This window comes from Poromitra crassiceps, assembly GCF_964638095.1.
Source record: "Poromitra crassiceps genome assembly, chromosome: 4".
NCBI classification, from domain to species: Eukaryota; Metazoa; Chordata; class Actinopteri; order Beryciformes; family Melamphaidae; genus Poromitra; species Poromitra crassiceps.
The window spans coordinates 15,783,794-15,807,397 of record NC_139626.1 but is presented as its reverse complement, the minus strand read 5'-3'; the positions used below and the strand labels follow the sequence as shown (position 1 = coordinate 15,807,397).

General features: G+C 44.8%; 1 protein-coding gene across 1 annotated transcript in view; it reads left to right on the top strand.

The window, feature by feature from the left end:
- The window catches only part of myocd (myocardin), a gene marked incomplete at both ends in the record, with an annotated part of 35,314 nt that extends 13,976 nt beyond the window's left edge, over positions 1-21,338 (top strand). The window contains 10 exons of the mRNA XM_083635155.1: positions 9,451-9,638; positions 12,000-12,104; positions 13,043-13,317; positions 13,446-13,602; positions 13,835-14,344; positions 17,263-17,814; positions 17,952-18,092; positions 18,515-18,643; positions 20,469-20,526; positions 20,839-21,338. Of these exons, the coding sequence (XP_083491281.1) occupies positions 9,451-9,638; positions 12,000-12,104; positions 13,043-13,317; positions 13,446-13,602; positions 13,835-14,344; positions 17,263-17,814; positions 17,952-18,092; positions 18,515-18,643; positions 20,469-20,526; positions 20,839-21,338 (2,615 nt within the window). The remainder of the gene's footprint in view (positions 1-9,450; positions 9,639-11,999; positions 12,105-13,042; positions 13,318-13,445; positions 13,603-13,834; positions 14,345-17,262; positions 17,815-17,951; positions 18,093-18,514; positions 18,644-20,468; positions 20,527-20,838) is intronic.
- Between the last annotated feature and the right edge of the window lie 2,266 nt (positions 21,339-23,604).

Here is a 23,604-nt window from a genome sequence, read left to right as displayed (position 1 = left end):
CTTTGTTTCTGAGTCTCGGGGGCCAGCGAGCGGAGGAGAGCTGGGAGTCCTCCCTCCGTCCTCCGTCCTAGACGTGATCGTTGAGATGCTGCCTGGCTGCCTGTGTTATTCCTGCAGGGGAGATGGACACGGCACAGGGTCTGTGTATATATTAGCCAGGGAACATCTGGTGTTTATTAGGCTATCCGAGAAGCCGCCCCAGCCTCTGTCTGACTGCTCGCCACAGTCCGGCTACACACACACACACACACACACGCACACACAATTCATTTCTAATAGGGCTGGGTAAAGTAAAAAAAATGACGATACCAGTATCAATACCACTGTACCCTCAAAGTGATACCGATACCGATACTTAATTCGATACCTTTTTTAACGTTTTGGTAGCATCTCGGCACGCTGAGCTGCCAACTCCGTCACATACACCGCGCTCGACTTCACCACCACAGACTGTATGGGCCGTAGCTGCTGCAGTTTTGGACCAATCACACGTCGCATTATATCGAACAATGCTCGATTGGCTGCGAGCAAAACCATACGAATAGTCATTTGTTTCTGGATCTGTGTACAAAAAGGATCAAATGCAGGTATGCTTTGACTGGAGAAGTTTCAGTACTAGGTAGGGCTACAGCTGCAGGTATACATGTACCTTTTGCACACGTGCTGCTTAACCACACTCTTTCTACAAGACCGCCGTTCCCATGTTCACAGCAGCGGTGTCTTTTCTGAAACACAAAGGAAATGATTCTTGCCTAATGCACCATACGTCTTACCTCTTAGCGCCATGTTTACATTAGGCAGAACTAGTCAGCAGGTACATGTATCGCACTCGCTTTAGAGTGCATCGTATGTTTTCATACTGCTGTAGAATGTTTAAACGTCTGTAAGCCGGACTTCAGACGTGACCGTATCACGTTACACTACGCCCGCGCTCTGGGACGTTTGCGGCAGGCAGACTCGAGCGACGGCCTCGCTGGTGGCCCGTCGTGCCCGTTTGGTTACACAGTTGAAACACACTTAAAGCCCCGCGTGTCCCCGCGATGTCAAAGCAGGTCTTAAATCAGCGCCGTGTGCCGAGTCCGTGGCAGGTGTGACGAGACGGCGGGGGGCCCGACTCGGTGACTGGGCCCGGGACAGCTGGATTATAAACAGACGGTGATGTCACCCTGCTGCCACACATAGACCAGTGAGAGGAAGGACAGTCATACAGAATCCTCCGTCCTCCCTGTCTTACTTTACCTCCTTCCATTGCCCCTCACTCCCTTCCTGCTCTCCTTCATTCCTGAATTAATTGCTTTATTCCAGGGTTCCCACAGGTCCTTGAAATCTTTGAAAGTTTGTGAATTTGAGGGGGGCGATCAATGCCTTGAAGGTTTTTGAAAATCTGTATAAATAGACATGGGTCGGTGAAAGTGCGAGAATAGAAATGGAAGTTAATTTGATATTTATTTAACGTTGATCCGTATCTCAAACTATGCCATGTTGGCTCCTTGGATTCGAGGGAACTGGGCATGGAAAGTCCTTGAAAAGCCTTAAGAAGGTGTGGGAACCCTGATTCTTACCTTCTCCCCTCCTACCTCCACCATCACTCACTTCATCCCTCTGATTCTCCCCACCTTTGACCTTTCTTGCTTTGATCCTCCTTCTGTTTTATAATAGATGTCTATATTCCAGTGAGACATTAAGCCATACTTGCTGTATCTGGAAATAATAATTAATATCGGAGATTAATCTGGCTTAATTTTGGAGTTATTTCTTCACGTGTCTTGTGAAGCATTAGCTGTCACATCTCCAGTTTCAACCCATTCTTCACCAGACAATAATACTTTTACCTGAGGTGGCCAACAAATTGCTTTATATTTCATTTCATTCTGGCATTGCATCTCAATTCATCCTCCAGATTTGGCCTCTCAAATATGTGACTCCAATGAGATCTGACCAAATAAGTGCTGTTGCTATTTCTTTCACTGAGCTAATCACACGAGAGTTTGCTCTCTTATCGTCACTGCTGGGTAATCAGTCTGTGGAGGTCAGGTCCTGATTATTATTTCTACTGAATTCATAGGGAGAGCACCCACTGCTGCAGAAGGTCCCCTTTCATTAGAGCTACTTCATTTATTTTGCCAGCACTGAAAGTGTATTAACTGCTCCAAAGCAGAGAGCAAAGAAACACCATACCAGATATTAACTGCTCCAAAGCAGAGAGTAAAGAAACACCATACCAGATATTAACCGCTCCAAAGCAGAGAGCAAAGAAACACCATACCAGATATTAACTGCTCCAAAGCAGAGAGCAAAGAAACACCATACCAGATATTAACCGCTCCAAAGCAGAGAGCAAAGAAACACCATACCAGATATTAACTGCTCCAAAGCAGAGAGCAAAGAAACACCATACCAGATATGAACCGCTCCAAAGCAGAGAGCAAAGAAACACCATACCAGATATTAACCGCTCCAAAGCAGAGAGCAAAGAAACACCATACCAGATATTAACTGCTCCAAAGCAGAGGGCAAAGAAACACCATACCAGATATTAACCGCTCCAAAGCAGAGACCAAAGAAAAACCATGCCAGATATTAACTGCTCAAAAGCAGAGAGCAAAGAAAAATGAATGAAAACTACCAAATAAATGTGAAAATAGAGATAGATAGATTGATAGACAGATAGATAGATAGATAGATAGATAGATAGATAGATAGATAGATAGATAGATAGATAGATAGATAGATAGAAAACCAGAGTTACTTTAAGAAGAGTTACTTAAAAGCAGGGAGTCATATAATATAAATAGTTAAGTGAATCCAATGAAAATGCCAATCTTATCTTACCTGTAGTATGAACATTGACACTCAAAAGTTAGGCAAAATGTTGGCGAGTGCAAAATTTTGGCGTGGGGAAAAAACATTTTCAAAGGGGTCCTCTTTTTCACAGCCTAATGTTGGCAGGTGTGTGTGTGTGTGTGTGTGTGTGTGTGTGTGTGTGTGTGTGTGTGTGTGTGTGTGTGTGTTGCTGCCGGTGTGGTCTTGCTGTGCGATATTCCTGGAATGCGAGTCAATGAGCCAATTACATGTCCTTTGCATCTACATGAAATGAAAACATAATTTTTATGTTACATGCTTATTGGCTAAGTATATTAATATTTTATGGGCTAGAAAAATGTGCCCGTATATGCAGCCATGTTGCCTGCTTGGAATTTTCTTCTAGCCATGAAGATTGATTGACAGCTGTCGTGTCATGATAGATATTGGTTGACAGAGAATTGGTGTAGAGAGGGCTCAGAGTGAGTTGACTGAGTCAAGCTGTGTGGTGTAGAGAGGCTCAGAGTGAGTTGAGTGAGTCAAGCTGTGTGGTGTAGAGAGGGCTCAGAGTGAGTTGACTGCATCAAGCTGTGTGGTGTAGAGAGGCTCAGAGTGAGTTGTGTGGTGTAGAGAGGCTCAGAGTGAGTTGATTGAGTCAAGCTGTGTGGTGTAGAGAGGGCTCAGAGTGAGTTGACTGAGTCAAGCCGTGTGGTGTAGAGAGGCTCAGAGTGAGTTGACTGAGTCCAGCTGTGTGGTGTAGAGAGGCTCAGAGTGAGTTGTCCCCCTGCACTTTACCATAGTCTGCCTGGCCACGCTCTGCCTTCTCTAAACCTGTAGCACACAGCCATTAAGCACGTTATGCTTAGTTTGTGGAAAGTTTTAGTTTGTTTTTGTTTACCGGTAGTTGTCTTGTAATTTTTATTTACTTCTTTTAAATTTTCTTTAATTAAATGTTTTATTTCTTTATTTTATTTTCCTTTCATTGTCAATACCACCCTCATGTCTTATCACTCTTACCTCTGACAGGTGGAGGTGTGTATGTATGTATGTATGTATGTATGTATGTATGTGCATGTGTACAGTGTATGTATAGGCATACTGTATGTATGTATGTGTGCGTGTATGTATGTATGTATGTATGTATGTATGTGAGCGGTGTGTGTATATCCACATATTGCATTATCTTTTTTTTCTACCGTACCATAGATACATCGCCACCCCAGTCTCACAAACTGGTCAGGCAAGCAACAGTGCTGTTGTTTATGTTAAAATCAATCAGCGTATTGGCTAAAATATGTGATAGGCTGGATTGTGTTAAAAGCACTAGAAAAGTCAAAAAACATAATTTTAACAGATGCACCAGCTGACTCTAAGTGACTGTGGACTCTATATGAAGCATATAGAGTAAAGCATCATCCATCATCAGACCCCGCGGATACCCTGTTATTAGTTGCATTGCTTCATGTTGGGGGAAATGTATTTTGCTCATATCCCAACATTTCTTGAGACCATGTTGCATCTCCAAAAACTGTTATTGTGGCGTCGAAACAGCAAATGGCCTTTGAAATGGCAACAGCGGTACTTTAAATGTATATTGTGGACTCAAGTGTTTTGGGGAACCCTCTTGAGCTCCGCCCACAGCCAGTGTTTGCTTGAAGGATAGCCAAAGCTTCAACGTTTCATTGATTTAGCGACGTCCCTAGCGTCGAGGATTAGCCGCCCTGCTGTGACGACCTCGCCATGTTTGTCTTGAAAAGCCCTGACATGTTAGTCATTCTCGCTATATCATTGTTGGCAGCGCGACTGGTGTTTTGGATACTCTCCTGTGTTTTTGATACTTACTCTCCTGTGTTTTTGATACTTACTCTCCTGTGTTTTTGATACTCTCCTGTGTTTTTGATACTTACTCTCCTGTGTTTTTGATACTTAGGCCATGTCCACACGGAGACGAGTTTAGGTGTATCCACTAAAGTTTTTTGTCATATAGACGTTTCGTCCAGATGGAACCGCGTTCTGGGACTATACGTTCTGGGAGTATACGCTAATTTTTCAAACCGGGTCCCAGAGTGATTAAATCTGAAGACGCCACCCTTGCATTTCCGTGTTTACAACCCATACGCATCTTTCCTGAACCGATGACGCCATAGCCCCACCTCTCTCCACCAGCAACAATAACAATCATGGCAGTAGCGTTCGTGCTACAGCAGCTACTGAGCCTGTTGGGGATCTTGCCGCAAAATATAATGCTCCTCTATTACCACCGTCAGCAACAAGTGGAGGACACGGAGAACAGCGTGTACAACATCCTCAGGGCTCCACACAGCTGACTCTTCCCATCCACCCCTCCCCTCCCTTCATCGGATATTTCCCAGAAGGCTTAGCGGCGGCTAAATTTTTACAATAACACAAACAAAATCAGGCTTAACGTGTTAGATAGAAATTATATTTATTTTTAATACAACATGCAATTCTGGAATATTTTAATATTGGACAAAATGAAATGAAATGAAATGTAAACCCTGAGTGTAACCGACATACCCCGGCTTGCCCTATATATAGCCCTCGCATATACAACGTGAATAGGGAAGTGAGAGGGTTGAGGAACACACGGTTGCACTGTGATGTCTGTGATGTCCGCTCGTGTCCACTCCAACAAGACTTTAGCTTACTTGACGCGACTTTTTCAATAAAAACACATTTATGCCATGAGTTTATATAATGTATATTTATGTTGCATCATTTAGCCTGTGCTGTGATGTGCAGGAGCGGCCAATACGCTGGGATGTGTTTGCAACATGTCTAAAGATCATGGAAGTGGATGATATCAGGAACGTCACCGATAGTTAACGTTCTATATTGTAGGCTACAGGGAGACCATCAGCCCTGCTGAACAGCTCTGCATTTGCCTGTATAGGTTTAATCATTTTATTCATCGACATGGCAAACCTCCCCGCAAAGCCAAGGGTTTAAGCTGCTCGCTACAGTGAGATACACATTATAGACTGTGCGCCCCTAGAGGTTGTATGCCATTATTGACGAGATTGTCTTATTCTCTGTTTTTGGTGTACTTTGTGGCAGCATTACAGCGCCACTTACCGGCCTGGCATATATTCTACAGCGGTTTCAGTGGTATTCAGTGGTTTCATGTGGATACACACATTTCTTGAAACGATTCCATGTTTATGGAAAACTTTTCTGAAACGGAAAAAAAAAAGATAGCTTCCGTCTCCGTGTGGACATGGCCTTACTCTCCTGTGTTTTTGATACTCTCCTGTGTTTTTGATACTCTCCTGTGTTTTTGATACTCTCCTGTGTTTTTTGTATGTGCCGGTTTTATGTTTGCCCCCTTGAGCTTCCAATAAACATGTTGCATAAAGGCTGGTTTACACTACCTCTGTAGTAGGAGTGCGCCATGGTTTATTGAGATGAACAGCAGCTGTATTTGGGTCCACCCTTTTCTTCTAGAAGTGTGTGTGTGCGGGCAATGTGCGTACTTGCGTGTGTATTTGCGCGAGCACTTGCAGTGTGTTTGAATGCATCCTTGTGTGCGTGGGCGTACATTATGTTTTTGTGTGTCTACCTCCCCCTTGTCTCTGCTTTAACTGGCAGACATCTCTGTCTCCAGTGAGCCACCTACAGAGCTTTGTGACAGGACCAGGCTGTTGGAGGATCCCCCTGCCCAGTCCTGCAGCAATAACCCCTCACCTCAAAGCTCCATAACCCGCTACAGAACACTGCTCCCCCTGCCCAGTCCTGCAGCATTAACCCCTCACCTCAAAGCTCCATAACCCGCTACAGAACACTGCTCCCCCTGCCCAGTCCTGCAGCATTAACCCCTCACCTCAAAGCTCCATAACCCGCTACAGAACACTGCTCCCCCTGCCCAGTCCTGGAGCATTAACCCCTCACCTCAAAGCTCCATAACCCGCTACAGAACACTGCTCCCCCTGCCCAGTCCTGCAGCATTAACCCCTCACCTCAAAGCTCCATAACCCGCTGCAGAACCCTGCTCCCCCTGCCCAGTCCTGTAGCATTAACCCCTCACCTCAAAGCTCCATAACCCGCTGCAGAACCCTGCTCCCCCTGCCCAGTCCTGCAGCATTAACCCCTCACCTCAAAGCTCCATATCCCGCTACAGAACACTGCTCCCCCTGCCCAGTCCTGCAGCAATAACCCCTCACCTCAAAGCTCCATAACCCGCTACAGAACACTGCTCCCCCTGCCCAGTCCTGCAGTATTAACCCCTCACCTCAAAGCTCCATAACCCGCTACAGAACACTGCTCCCCCTGCCCAGTCCTGCAGTATTAACCCCTCACCTCAAAGCTCCATAACCCACTACAGAACACTGCTCCACCACTATTGGTTCAACCTCTGTTCGAGTGTCCGGTAATTTTGGAAACTATTTGACCCGCCGGCCGTAACCACTTGAAAAACGGAAGCATGTGGATTTCCTGTAATTCTTCCATCTCAATCTCCCGGTGACATCAAATTCACTTAAAGACTTGTTCATGGAAATGGCATGTTCCTGTTCTGTACTGTGTGTAACAGATTATTTGCAGTAGAAATCACATTGGAATTGTGTTGAAAAACACTTAACAAATCACACAGACAACATATAAGGCAGTCCAAACCCACGAACATACATAAAAACTATAGAGTAAAAAGAAACACATATACCCACGCGTGGATATGTCCGACAATCACCTAGCTCAATTTTAAAGTGCACACAGTACGAGACAGCTTCTACAGATAATAAGCAAATTAAGTACATGGGCTAAGTTCTCTCTACACCAACCACACATTGACAGCTCCATAAGTGTACCGTCCGGTGTTTGTGTGCGTGTGTGTGTGTGTGTGTGGGTGTGTGTGTGTGTATCCTCTCTGTGACTGACTGTGAGTGGAGAGAAACAGCGATCAAGTCGTTAAACATGAACAGGTGGGAGGAAATAGCATCTAGGACAATGATGTGTACTAAGCTATGTGTTAAGCTGTGTGTGTGTGTGTGTGTGTGTGTGTGTATGTGTGTGTGTGTGTGTGTGTGTGTGTGTGTGTGTTGGGAGGTCATACAGTTACACAGAACGGGACTGGTGGCGTGATTGAAACCAGGGTCCGTTCCTGGCAGGTCACATGCTTGGCTACTCAAAGAGAGACGTATACCCCAGCCTTTACCACCTCCCTCCCCTGGCTCTGTCCCTTCACTAACCCTGGCTCTCTCAGATAGCGTAGCCGCTCTTAGCTCGACCAATCAAAGCCCCGTTCACTATCAGCCCGGCCAATCAGGGCAGCCCTTGTTGTAAAGTGGCCGTGTCAGTCTCTCACCAGCGCAGCGTAACACCTCCAGCCTGAGTGCTGTACTAGGTGTAAGTGACAGGCAGGCAGTGTGTGAATACCAGTGTTCACAGCCGAAAGGAGAATGCCATGCATTGTGTACAACTTGCGATGCACGTACAAATTAGGGATGGGCATCGAATTTCGAATTTTCGAATAATCGTTGTTATTATCAAGGTCGACTTTTATTATTGAAATTCGAAATTCGAAAAAAAAAAAAAAAAAAAAAAAAAAAATTTGAGTGAAATGTTGCATTGTCTCCCCTGATTCTAAGTATAGTCAAATCGCTTGGTTTGAGCAAGTAAAACAATTTTTATAAGCATTTTAAGCAAGGTTTATGGAAAAATTAATGGCAGATGAAATCCCATGAAGAGGGAGAGGGGGTGACTTTGGCACCCCTTTGGCACTCAGACCTGAGCCTACTAAATATTTAATGAACCACTCATGATTGTCAAAACTGTTTTTTATTTTCGAAAATGTCAATGTCATGTAACATGTTCTTTACTTCAGTGGTGCAATGCTTGTTTGAGCTAAAAATCCACAGCAGAAGCTTTTTATATTAATTAATAAAGCCGTAGACTTAGAATCAGGGGAGACAATGCAACATTTCACTCACAAAAAAAAAAAAAAAAAAAAAAAAAAAAAAAAAAAAAAAAAATTTTTTTATTTATTTTCGAAATTCGAATTAAATTCGAATTTGGCCAGCGAATTTCGAATAGTGTTTTTGCTAGAAATGCCCATCCCTAGTACAAATCAGCCTACAGTACAAACACTTTTGCACAAACACACTTTGGCAACGCTGAGACAAACAAACATGCCCTCTCTTGTCAAAAATTTAATTACAGTGTTCCCATGGGTCCTTGAAATTCTTGAAAGTTCATGAATCAGCATTGAAAGTGTTTGAAAATGGAAATAGAGTAGCCAGGGCCCGAAATGAACACCCGCCAAGCGCCTTTGGTGAGTAGATTTTACGTTTGGCGAGTGACTCCGAGAGGTCTGTCTGCCACGTGGCGTCGTTGGCGAGTGACAAAATAGTCATGTAAAACAATTAAAACTGCGGTGTGTTTTGGTCTTGCGACAGTCGCTTTTTGGCAGCCCCCAAGCTCTCCTTTTGCGGCATCTTCGGCCAAATTTTCGGCATTGTTTACCGACATCACAATCGCTAGTCCGCTCACTCCACTTGCCAGCCATCTGCATTGCAGTACCAAAATAGTCCTTGAGGGAATTGGGCCTGGAAAAGTCCTTGAAAAGTCATTGAATTTGAGGTTTAAGGTGTGGGAACCCTGTCTTTCGCTCACTGCTATCTCTTCTCCTTTCAGTAAACCATGGTAGTAAGTTTCCAAAGCAAGAGGACTCCTACGCTTTCGAGGAGGACAGCAGCAGCGAGAGCCTGTCCCCAGAGCAGCACCACAGCGACGAGTCGCAGGGCTCGGCCTGCCCTTCGTCCGAGGCCGTCGGCAGCACGCCTTCCTCTTCCTCCTCGCCCGCCCTCACCAGCCCAAGACAGGTACGCAAAGCTCGATTCTCCTACAAGACAGGTACGCAAAGCTCGATTCTCCTACAAGACAGGAGTGATAGTGATAGAACTCAAATGGCTCTAGCGTAGCAGGCTTCGTTTGAAAGTCAGAGTGATGTCTCTGGTATCAAGTAGACCTAAGAGCTAAGAGCTAAGGCATCCAGTACCAACCATGTCATGCTAGCTTGCAAGGAATGGTGCTAAATAATGCTCCAAAGTCAGGCAAAAATGTTGGCAAGAGAAAGACTGGCATGGACATCTTCAAAGGAGGCTTTGACCTCTCACCTCAACGTGAACGGGTTCTATGGGTACCCACAAGTCTCCCTTTACAGATACTAAATGCATTTTGTCTGCAATATGAAAAATATTCAATGATGGTATAATAAACTGATTACCAACATTTCATTCTTTTCATCAAATTGGTACCTTTAATTGGGTAATTGAGTGATGTGTTACAGTATCTAATGGTGGAAGTGCACAGTCACAATCTGGCCCTCGGGTAGTGAGGATTTTTGTTTTTGTGACCCTCTCATCGAAAACGTTGCCCATCCATACCCCAAGCAGTTGTTGCCGGTTCCCTTCCGCTGCATCGAGGCTATGGTTGGCCTGCCCTCCAGTGGCGACAAAGTGAACTACACCTCCCTTCTCGTGTCCTCCAGTGACCGTTGAACTGAGTTCGACCGGGCAGGTGTCACATTCCCGCCAGCCAATTTGTCCTTAGCTCTCCCTGCTGCTTAGTGCTTACCTTTCACTGGTCATCTCATTCCAATGGTCACTTGATTCAAATTCATGCCAGAACAGTGTTGTTTATACGCTCAATATATATATATATATATTTTTTACCTCTGATATGTTCCCATTTAATCATCAACTCTGCGTCTAATATCAGATTGAAATGCCTTTGGAAAAGCTTTTTGGAACACTTTTGAGGATGAACCATCAATATGCCTGCATTTTATCTGACTTTTATGATAATAACTATTCCATTTGGATGACAAGATGTCTACAAGCAGTCTCCACACTTCTTCAATTCAACGTTAGAATCCCAGAGGGGAATTCTTTTTGCTGCCAGGTGAATGAAACACATGCATCAGCATCAAACAGTGATACAAACAACAACAGTTGACAACTAGGGATGCCGCGGTTAACCGGTTTCACTATTAACCGCAATTTAAAACGTCACGGTTATATAATTAACCGCAGAGGCTTGGCTACACCGAGTGTTTAGCTCTCATAACAGTCCGTCAGTTTAAACTGCCGTGCAGCGCAACCTGCAGCCAGAACCCCTCTCTCTCTCTCTCTATATATATATATATATATATATATATATATATATATATATATATATATATATATATATATGTGTGTGTGTGTGTATATATATAGTATATAGGGCCTACAGTATATATATATATATATATATATATATATATATATATATATATATATATATATATATATATATATATATGTATGTGTGCAGTGGCGGACTGCATAATCGGGCACGTCGGGCAAATGCCCGGTGGCCTGGCCTGGCCTGGCCTGCCAAAAAAAAAAAAAAAAAAAAAAAAATTTTTTTTTTTTGCAAGCCAGGCCAGGCCACTCACTGAACAGCAGGCCAGGCGCCGCCTACTGGTTTACTAGTGGTTTTATTACTTTATTCAGGTTTAAAGTGGGTGCATCTCATTGTAAAATTGGACTTGGCCCAAATTGGGCTTCAAACGGCCCAAATTGGGCTTCAAACGGCCCAAATCGGGCTTCAAACAGCCCAAATCTGGCTTTAAACGACCCAAATCTGGCTTCAAACGGCCCAAATTGGGCTTCAAACGCCCCAAATTGAGCTTCAAACGCCCCAAATTTTCCGCCGCCGCCCTTCGGACGCCGGCACGCGCGTCGGCCCGTATCGGCCTGGCCTGCTTGGTATCTAATGCCCGGCCTGAATTATGATCCCAGTCCGCCCCTGTATGTGTGTGTGTGTGTGTGTGTGTGTGTGTGTGTGTGTGCGCATCTTTTTTCTTATAAAAAACATTCACTCCCAAATTGTCCCATTGTCACCACCACCACAACAACAACAACAACAACAACAACAATAACAGCAATAATAATTATAATAATAGTATTATACTTTTTTCAGTGCTTACATGTTCTGTCCCGGTGGATTTTTGGAGGCAAAACATCTCTTTTCATTTGCTCAAGTGCTGTCCATGGTGTTGAAAGGTGCAGTCACTAGGTGTGCTAAGTGCATGTACGCGGTTTAGGGTCCCGGGTCCCAGTTTGGGGGTTTGAAAATGTGATCAAAAAGCAGCTTCAGCATCAGAGTTTTCAAAGTTTTTTCTCTTTATCTGTGAACAGGGGGGTGCGAGCAGAGAGCCACCTGATCAGAGCCAGGATGACGGGCTGTCTGGTGCCAACAACAGCCAAGCTACTGCACCTATACCTGTTCCTGCTATTGTCAAGGTCAGCAAATCCTTCACGGTTTTACTTTCACCACTCTTTTACTTTTTTTTTTACTTAGCTACTCTGACATTTTATTCTTTCTATAGACATTGACAAATGTTGCAGATAGGGATGCACAATATTGGACTTTTGTGATGATATTTTCCAACTCTTTTGGCCGATTGCCGATACCGATATATGCAGGCATTTTTTTCACCTAATTTCATGTTCATTTTGGACGATTTAACACCGGCTGTAAGGTAATGTAATGGTTGCACTGTTGCATTCTTCGTGCGTGGCTGCAGAGAGAACCAGAGGCAGTTTCAAGAGCACGGCAAATAACACATCCACTTCCGTTTCTAGCCTCAAAAATAAAAGCATGCAGTGCAAAATCAACTTAAATGACTCATAGCCTTAAATATGAGGAAGCTCCATAAAATATGTTACACATAATAAATACTGGTTGTGATGTTAGATTGCATATGGAGTGAAACTAGTTTAAAGCATTACTCAAAATTTATATTAAGGTTAACGTTACATTTAATTATGAAAGCCGCTGCGGAAGACATACTTTTACATTCTGGCTGACTTGATGGTGCTCATGAGGAAACTGGACTGAAGAGAACCAGAGAGAACTAGAGACGAGCAGAGGAGTGCTGTAACTCCTGCTGATTAACAGAGCTCTGTGGGTGCTCCACCAGAAACATCTCAAAGTGTACAGTAGGGCGCAGCTTCTAGAGATTAGCTTCTAGAGATTATCTAGAACATCTTATGATAGTAAATTGGTTAAAATCGCCTTAGATATCACTGTAGGAAAGCCAATTGGCTCCCTTCAATCGTCAATTTACAATTTGATCGCAAATCAGCTCATCCCTACTTGGAACAGAACATTAGTTCAGTTTGGTTCCAGTCGGGGGATTCCATGTTCTCACCTTCCCAATCCTCCTTACCCCGAACAGTCCAAGACGTCGGACAAGAACCGACACAAGAAACCCAAAGATGTGAAGCCCAAGGTGAAGAAGCTCAAGTACCACCAGTACATTCCTCCTGACCAGAAGGCAGAGCGGTCCCCACCGCCCATGGACTCTGCCTATGCGCGGCTCCTCCAGCAGCAGCAGCTCTTCCTGCAGCTGCAGATCCTCAGCCAGCAGAAGCACGCCCAGCCCACGCAGGCCCCGCAGCGGCAGCCCGCCTTCAGCTACCAGCCGCTTCACCCGCCGGCCCAGGCCCACAAGTAAGTCAAACTGAACCGGTGAGATGATGGTGGTTTTCACTAGAGTGCATTTATATAAACCAGATGTGCTGTACGTGACGGCATCTCACCCACTTCGTCAACCCCCCCCCCCCTCTCCCCCCTTCTAGAGGAGCCAGTGATCCACTGTCGGCCTGTAGCTCCAGCGGGCCTGCCAGCACAGTCAACAGCAGCTCCTCCTCTCCGGTCAAGACCACATATCCCAATCAAACTAGCATCTCACCAGTCAAACCTGGGCCTCTGCCAGCCAATCTGGATGACCTAAAAGTAGGTGTCACTCCGTGGAATTAGGATAACAACAAACCAACAGTGTAACAATGCCACAACCGCCTGTCATGCATGCATGACTTAGTTCAAAGTTATTTGATTTCAAGGTCTCTCTCTCTCTCTCTCTCTCTCTCTCTCTCTCTCTCTCTCTCTCTCTCTCTCTCTCTCTCTCTCTCTCTCTCTCTCTCTCTCTCTCTCTCTCTCTCTCTCTCTCTCTCTCTCGCTGTGCCAGGTGTCGGAGCTCAGGCAGCAGCTGCGCATCCGTGGTATGCCCGTCTCAGGCACCAAGACTGCCCTCATTGAGCGCCTGCGGCCCTTCAAGGACTCCAACGCCGGCTCGTCCCCATCTGGTTCCTGCGACATCACCACCGTGACCTTCCCCGTCACCCCCACGGGCTCCCTGTCCTCCTACCAGTCACCCTCCTCTTCCAGCGCCCTCTCCCAGGGGGGCTACTACCCGTACCCCAGCACGTCCTCCACCCCGCCCATCTCCCCCACGTCGTCAGAGCTGTCGCTCAGCGGCTCGCTCCCCGACAGCTTCAGTGACGTGCCCATGTCCTCGCCCACCCCGCGGCTGGCCCTGCAGCCGTCGCCGGCCCGGCTCAGCGGCGAGGAGGGAGGCCCGCGGGGAGGGCAGGGTGGAGGGCTGGAGGGCCTGGAGGCGGAGAAGGACAAGATGCTGGTGGAGAAGCAGAAGGTGATCGAGGAGCTGACGTGGAAACTGCATCAGGAACAGAGGCAGGTGGGTGGGTTATCTGAGATGTTTAAACAACACTGTTTCATTCTCCATCCACACATACTGGCAGGAGGTAGAAGAAATTGATGCTTTATATACAATCTATTTGGGCAACATTGCAGCCGCCATGTTAGTGCAAGACAAGTATATTTAAAAAAAATACTGTTGACAGCCAGCAAGAAAGCAGTAACAAGAAAATGGCTGCGGTCCGATCCTCCAACAAAGACTGACTGGATAGACATTGTTATACTGTGTATGGAGAGAATTACCTTCTCTCTAAATCAATGGCTGGACAAATTCTTTCAGTATTGGGAAAAATGGATTGTGTTTACATATATGAACTGACTTGTATCCCTGTACTATGAATACAATCACACTATATGATGCACTTGTGCCCCATTGAACTAGACAGACATGATAATTTAATGATTTTAGCCAAAGGACATCACACAAGGCAGAAAGGCAAAACAATGATATAATTGCGCACTGTGCTAGCTTCCCGGACGCATAGGCCAGGTTTTACGCACGATTACGCACAGTTCCACAGGTCTGAAAGAAGTGTGTGGAGCTGTCAAATGCCTCGAAACTGCACCCAGATATGTGCTATGCATTAAGCGATGCAAAATACCAAAGTACTGGTCGTACAGATTGTGCGTAAAAGTGATATGCATCGCTGCGTTCTCGTCAGAATTGATTGATATGAGAGAGAGCAGGTGGGTGCCCGTGCCACACCGACGCACAACAGCAACCGCTGATACAAGCTAAACCGGATTAAACCACTAAACCATGATTTACCGTCATAAAGCAAATACTGCCCTGCCCTACTCCACAAACCCATTTCCTAATTTCCCAGATTCTGTCACAAATCACAACCAGAAAGACTACAAACATAGGCCTACTGCACGGCGGCAGAAGTAAACAAAAAACAAACAAACAAACAAACAAACAAACAAACAAACAAAAAACATACAACAACAACAACAACATACGGAGAGGCTAATATGTTGACAGCATCTTACCTTATGAAGAGTCACAAATCACAACCAGAAAGACTACAAACATAGGCCTACTGCACGGCGGCAGAAGTAAACAAAAAACAAACAAACAAACAAACAAACAACATACAACATCAACATACGGAGAGGCTAATATGTTGACAGCATCTTACCTTATGAAGACGGTGGCACTCCAAAGGTGGACTTGCGCTCTGGAGTGATGCTGATAAATTCCCTCATAAGGTCCTGCAGTGGGTTGCACCAGCTGTGCGTAAATTGAAACGTAACCTAGTTTGAGCTGATCAATTCCCTCATAAAGGGGATTAATATCGTCCAAAATGTATTGTAACGCTAGTAAAGCCATAGTTAGTCTCTTCTGAGCGACACTGTTGCGGAGCCAAGTTTTGAGACGAGTGCGGAGAAAGAGGAAGCAGTGGACTGGACACAGGTAAACACAGACAGGTGCTGCTGCTGCTGGGAGCGGGCACGTTGACGTTAGCTGAGGAAGAGCTAGCATTAGCCAGGCAGGTAACGCTAGCTGGCTGGATGTCCGAACTGCTGCTAGTGGCGCTGCTGGTGCTTGTAGCAGTGAAGCTGCTGCATCATTCCTCCTTAAAACTTTCGCTGGAGGGTTTTTGAAAAAGTCAGAAATGAAAATCACGACGAGACGACTAGTAAACAAAACGTGTTGCAGGCAGACAGTGTGTGTATCAAAAATTCCCCAGGCAACATGTGCCACAGAAAATGAAGTCCCTCAGGTGTGTGCATGTGCATCATGCCGTCATAGACACACATGAGTAAATCAAATGTCAAAAATAACATCCCCACCCTCTTTGCTTTGCCCATAGTCTTCAACTACCAAATATCACAGTATAAATAAAACATATAAAACACATTTTAATCATAATAGCCTATATATCATCATATAGCCTACAAGGGAGCAAGTGGGCTCTGTTTGTTTTCATTTTTGTCCCATTGATGATGTCACAATGACATCATCAGTGATGTCACTGATGTGGGCGAGCTGCAGGGCGGGCGAGGCTGCGCAGCGGCTGAGCTAGCGAGCCTTAGGAATTGAGCCGTGCAGCTTGTGAGATTTATATTAGCCTATATATATACTGTATTATATAGGCTATATATAGATATACAGTATCTATATCTCTATATTCTATATCTCTCTCTCCCTCTCTCTCTCTCTCTCTCTCTCTCTCTCTCTCTCTCTCGCTCTCTCTCTCTCTCTATATATATATATACACATATATATATCTATATCTATATTTATATATATATAGGCTATACACACATATATATCTATATATCTATATATCTATATATATATATATATATATATATATATATACTGTATATATATAGGCTATATATTTATTATTGACATTGCAATTCCAATAGCCTACAAAACAGCACCATAAGCACTGCCACTTCCCGCATCCCTGCAAATTACCTATTTTACAGCCATTTGCACGGCCTGTTATTTAGGATATTTACGGTAGTGACCCACGCTACTCTGCCTTTGATTAGTTGGCCTCCTTCCATTCCAACCATTGCAAAGTAGCAGAGAGCAGATGAAAATTTCACACACTTTGGCGGCCCCCAGTGGCAGTGGGAGATAACCGTTTCAATTAAAGTAAAGTGTGAAGGACTTAATTACCTCATCAATAAACTGCTGTGAACTCATTGGACCTACATTTTAGTGGCTGGTAGGGGTGGAGGTGGCGATGAAGTTCAGCCATCAGGCCAATACCAAAATGTAATTTGCGCAAATAGGGCGAATCAACACTGGTATCTCAATAACCTGATAGCACGTGTATTTTACATAATAACCTTTCCTAGCGCAGCGTCAGTGTTCGAGTGTTATTTCATACAGTATATTATGTACAACATTTACATAAATACCTTCATGCTTGGTAGGTTGAAGAGCTTAAGATGCAGCTCCACAAGAGGAAGCGTTGCTACGGAGCTACGCAGGATAACATCCCTCCTCCATCTCAGCCCCACCACCCCTCCATGCCCCACCAGCAGAATCCAGCCATGATGGGCCACCACCCCTCCATGCCCCACCAGCAGAATGCAGCCATGATGGGCCAGCACTTCTTCGGGGTGACTATCAAGCAGGAGCCCATGTCCCTCTCCTCCAGCTGCCCTCTCTCCTCTCCCAAGCAGCTGAAGACTCCTCCCGCGCGCTGCATGGAGGACATGGGACACTGCGGCGCTCCCCTCCCCGGCATGGGGGGTCCCGGCGGGCCACGGTGTATGGACACGGCCCCTTCCTCCGGCAGCCCCTCCACCATGTCTGCCTTCCTCAGTCCGCAGTGCTCGCCACAAGACTCTCCCATTGGAAAGCCCTCCAGTAGCTCCCAACCCTCGTCTCCTAACAAGGCCTTCCTGCTAACACCTCCGCTGGGAAGGGACGGCTGCAGTCACCCCCTGCCCCAGGGCAACACCAGGGCACGCAACATGCAGGTATGATGCATTTACCGCTATGTGAAAATAGTTAACGGACAGATGTACCCTGTCCAACGAAAATAAAATAATCAGATGTAGTGGTAAATAAATAGGTAGGCAAAAAGCATGGTAACATTTTACCTCCCTAACTACAGATCCAGCAGAAGACTGGAGGCCAGACCGTGAACTGCTCTTATCCTTCTGACCAAAGAGGCCTTCAGGAAGTCTTTCCCAACTCAGCTGACTGTGGCCTCAACCACAGGGGCACAACCAAGACCAATAATATGCAACCAAAGGTAAGAATCAGTCAAGAATGAGAGTATTTGATATGTGCAATGCAGTGGTGTCATGTACTTATCTGAATCACCTCACATTCACTTACCCATTTTTCTCTTTTCCATTGTGTTGCCTTTCTCTGACCTTATACAATCATCTTCCATTATGAGATCCATTGTCACTCTCATATCTCCCACCCTTTGAAACAGAGTTCACCCTGTTTCATCACATATTCTTTCATGTCAGTGACCTTTTTTTGCCAAGAACTTTACAGTTCACAACGCCAACCCTTTTTTTTTTTTAAATCAACGTTTTAACGTAAGGAAGCAGCTTATCTCATCATCATCATCATCAGTTCATTCTGTACAGTACTCTCACATTTAGTAAGCTCCCCGTCTCTAATTGGTAGGCTAATGTGACTTTTCGCCTATTTTTCATGTAGATGTCTATATTGCCCTCTCCTCGGCAAGTTGGCCAAAAGTGCCAGGTCTCTACCCCGGCCTTCAGTAGCTCAGAATCAGCTGCATCTGACTTAAGACAGCCCCCATGCTATGAGGATGCAGTCAAGCAGGTAAACGGAAGTCCATGCTGATACTCATTAGATGGTGGCTGGCCAACGTTTTTTTTTAACCCATTGGCGTTGCTCTAACTGCACTTTTCCCTCTATCTCCCTTCTATTTCTGAGTCCATCACCACCTATATCGCACCCCTTTTTTCATCCATCGCTTTGTCCACTGCACTTACTTTCCACTCTTGACCAAGTTTGAAGCAGATTGGTGTTTTAGTTGGATCAATTCCCTTGAGACAGAAATCACCTTATTGGTTGAGTTAAACCTTAAAGGGCCACTTTGTCAACATTCAGCCAGCTTTTGTATCATTAAAGAATCAGTAATATATGAACAATGTTGAATGTTCCTCCATCTTGCCTGGACCCAGAGCTCCCCATTCATTCACAGAACGTCCTGGTCTAAATTATGTCATAATGATGTCATTTGTGGCAGTCTTGCCATGGCGTCAACATTACTATTACTATCGCCATCATTACATGGTGTCAACATTACTATTACGATCACTATCATTATTGCTCTCTCTCTGCCTTCATTTGCACAACTTCCTGGTTCAAATGACATCATTATATCATTTGGACCAGGACGTTCTATGAATGAATGGGGAGCTCTGGGTCCAGGCAGGATGGAGGAATGTTAAACATAGTTTTTTTGCATATACTACTGATTTTGTAATACAAAGCTGGTTGAAAATCACCAAAGTGACCCTTTATAGAACCACACTTTTGTTAACTGGCAAAGAACTGGTCGAAATGTCAATAAAAAGTATGAATGGCATTCACTTCATCCATTCATGACCATGGTATTCATGGTCTTGGATGTTAGTAGGCTAGCTAATAACTAGCTACCTAATTAGCTACCCATACTGATAGCTAGTGTGGTTGTTGGTTAATATGGATAGTTGAAACTTGGCTAGATTGCATTTATTTTCTTCAGTTAGTAGCAAGGGCATTAAGGTGTACGGTGGTGCAGTGGTAAGCGCTGTCACCTCACAGCTCGAAGGTCCTGGGTTCGATTCTCACCTGGGACGCTGTGAACGCTGAAGGAATGCGTGCCCGTCTGTATGTCCTCGAGTGCCCACCGCCCGGGTGGGGTCGTCAAAAGGGCCTTTCTGTGTGGAGTTTGCATGTTCTCCCCATGCCTCCCGGGGGTTTCCTTCATATAGGAACCCCCTTCACCAAAACATGCAATATCCTGGTTGCTAATGTGGTTCCTCCTCTGGTCGTTAAGGGCGCCTGTTCGGAGGGAGGGGAACCGGTTGGAATAGCGTGAACCTCCCACGTGCTATGTCCTACCGGTGAAGCTTCCCCTGTCAGGTGAAAAGAAGCGGCTGGCTAACTGCCCATGTCTCGGAGGAAGCATGGAGCCAGTTTCGGCTCTCCCCAGATCGGCAGAGGGTGGAGTAGCAACCAGGATAAATAAAAGTAAATTAGCACTAATGGGGGATAAAATCGGGGGGGGGGGGGTTAATAATAAGGTTAATAATAACTACCTCCCCACTCCTCACCTCTGTACATAAGAATTTGCTCTGAAGTCACATGATTGTTCAAATAAAGGTTCAACTTATTTCTACTGGCTCCAGCCAGAGAAACTTCTTTGGTTTCCGACCTCTGGTCTAACTCAACCAATAAGATTATTTCTGCCTCCAGAGCAGCTCAGTCTTTGACAAATGTTTGAATGAACTGCATGATAGCTTGCATCTTTGTGTTACGTGAAATCCATTTCAAATAGAATTAGCTTGAATTTTCATGTATTAAATAACTAGGTTTAAAGATTCAGCCATTTTTCCATCTATTAAAAGTAGTAACCACTGTTTTCTTACCATTACAGCAACTGAGCAGAAGTCAGCAGATGGACGAACTTTTGGATGTGCTCATAGAGAGTGGAGGTAAGGGAACAGATTGAGGGTCATGCTCTAAAATTCCACAACTACGGTAATGTAACTTCTCAAATAATGCTAGCGTCCTACTACGGTAATGTAACTTCTCAAATAATGCTAGCCTCCTTGTTGACTAAAGGTGTAGCTGGCATTGCACATACATAGGCAAGTTGGTAGTAAATGAAACCATCTTAGCTGTGCATGGGTATTAAATCCTCCCTCCCTCTCCCCTTTCTCTTCAAGAGATGCCAGCTAACGCCAGGGAAGAGAGAGAGAGCTCCTCTGTAACCAAAGTTGTGCCTCACATTACTGTGTCCCCAGGGAGCGCCGGCCTCGTCATCCCGAGGTTCCACCACCGCCACTATGAGCACCTGTCCCTTCCCCAGCTCCCTTACGACCACTCGGCCAATCACATCGCCACAGACAGCCACCTGGACACTCAGCTGGGCGGTGCCATTGGCCGCGGAGGGGAGGCGGCCCTTCTTAAAATGGCCGCCGAGGAGGGATGCCGGGAAGACGATGGGAACGGAGACAGGGAAGGGTACGGCAGCCCCCATAACCACCACCACCACCACCCTCTGTCCCCCCTCAGCAGCAAGGTGTCCCCGGGCCCTGAGGGGCAGGGCATGGTGGGCATGGGCTTCAGCGAGACGCCATGGGACTCGGAGACCATGGATTGGCTGGACCTGACGCCGCCCGGGTCGGCCACGGCCTTCAGTGTAGCGCCACCCAACGGGCCCAGCATCTTCAACACAGAGTTCCTGGATGTCACAGACATTCACTTGAACTCTGCCATGGACCTTCCCCTGGAGCACTGGTGAAAGCAGCAACACTCTCCCAGTCAAAGAACTTACATGGCTCAGAACTGATGACTAATAGATTGTTCCGCTGCAACATCAGCGCATACAAGCAAATCCGCCATTTTGGCCTGAATCAGGCTACCCCAATGATGCCAGTAAAACGTCCCACCTATAGTGTACTGTACAAAAGTAGCTCTACCCAAATGGCCTGTGTTCTTCGGTCATGGTGTACACCACCATACAGCACCATTACAGCACAGAACCATGACAGAGAGACAGGTGTCTCTCTCTCATGGTTCTGGGTTGTTTCCCTTTGGCGCAGGCGTTTTCAGGCCAAAATGGCGGCAGCGCTGTTGTAAAAAAAAGACCAAAGCTTTGTCTCTTGGCTTCTATACTCAGAGTTCTGAGATCAGCTATAGACGATTTCAACTTGACATCAACATTTTAAATTGGCCCTATAGCCCTACTTCCTGTTGCATTGTTTGCTAATAGAATAACAGGAAAAAAACTTGAGTCCAAACTGTTCCCGAGCAGCAGAATTCCAGTGAAACGGTCTATAATACCAACCATACCAAAGAAAGGTTAATGCTACCCATAACAGAAGCAGATTCAGTGTGCCAGCATTCATTCCCTATTGCACTGCAGTGGGATAGACAATTAGCCTAGAGATCCAAAGACCAATGGCTGAGTCAGAAATTAAACTCCATGTTATTGTCATACCCAAAATCCAAAGAGCAGGTGCACGTGCACCAGGACATGATCTTTGTCCTTTTGGACAACGATGCGCACAACTACCAAACCAGTATGACAGTGGACACGTGAAGGATCTTTCTACAAGTCACCGCAATGGAGAGACATGACTACAGTGATTTATACCAGAACTTCATGCAACACCAGTGTTATGCCGTCTAGAGTTTAAGACACATTTTGATGACAGTCATTGTATACTTTCTGAGTCTGTTTGTATTACTGGAAACAAGAAAGAAATGACAAAGCAAATTGGATTGCTTATGGCCAATTTTGTAAATATCAACTATTTGTACTGACAGAGGCAAGTTGACGTCTGCATTTTGTCAGCGGTGTGACACAAACCACAAAACAAGTGTTTTATGTATTCAGTTCATTTGATGTAAATATGAAAAATCTCACTTTGCACCTTTAGCTTAGTACACATTTGTCACAGTTTGATTGAGCATAGATTATGTGTGCAGAAACGGTTGTCATTCCTTTCAAGGAGTTTTGTTTTTTTATACAAGTTTCTTTTCACTATTTTGCATATTTAGTCACAGAATGACAGGGAGAAGAAAAAAATAATGTATATGAAAATCCTTTGGTCTTAACAGTTTTAATCGGAGGGGGAAAATGCAGAATTTACAACTATTTCCCCCCTCACCATCCATTACCAATGCAAATTCCCATCAAAAGACATGGACAAATATCCATAGCCCCATAATAAAAGTCAGCCCCATAATAACTTGACAATTTTCCTTTATACAGTATACTACATTCTTTAACACTATAAAGTGATTTAACTTAATGGAAAATAGATACAATTTCATCTCTATTGCTACTTAATTCTTGATTCGTCCTTACAAATTTCACCCTTTGTATTTCCAAGACCATCACAGTTATTTATTTTTTCTTTTATATTTATACATTATCATGTATTTATACTGACATTCCTTTATAATAGATTGGGATTCTTGATTTACCGGAAAACTCTAGTGCTACCATTCTGACCATGCACATTTCTTAGTACAAATTTCTCTTAAAAGTGATGCAACGTGAACCGACCACTTCAGAGAGAGCGCATTTTCTTAAATCACTTTTCCTCAGAGAAAACTATGAAGCGGAAATGTCCATTCTTAGCACTTGTGAATAGGAAAATGTAATATATTCAGATCTTTACTGTGAATACTGCACATAACACAGCACAAACTTGCACCCGAGCCTATAAGTAGTCGTTTTTTTTTTAAATAGTTTGATTCAATTTCTGAAAACCTCTAAAGGTTTCAGCCAGAAGTGCCACGGCCGCGACATTTCATGATGAAATGGGAGAACTTTATAAAAACATTTTTCATTTACGATGATGTGCCTTTAAATCTGTAAACCATGCATCGGGTCTCACTTAGTATTCTGTTTTGACCAAATATTATTTTTCCTGTTACTTATGAAGTCAACTGTTGCACTTGTTAAATGGGTTCTATGGTTACATGTGCAAATGCCCATCCTTAACTATATGCCACATTTTCTTCTGTCTGACCCTTGTTTTGTTAGATTGAGAATA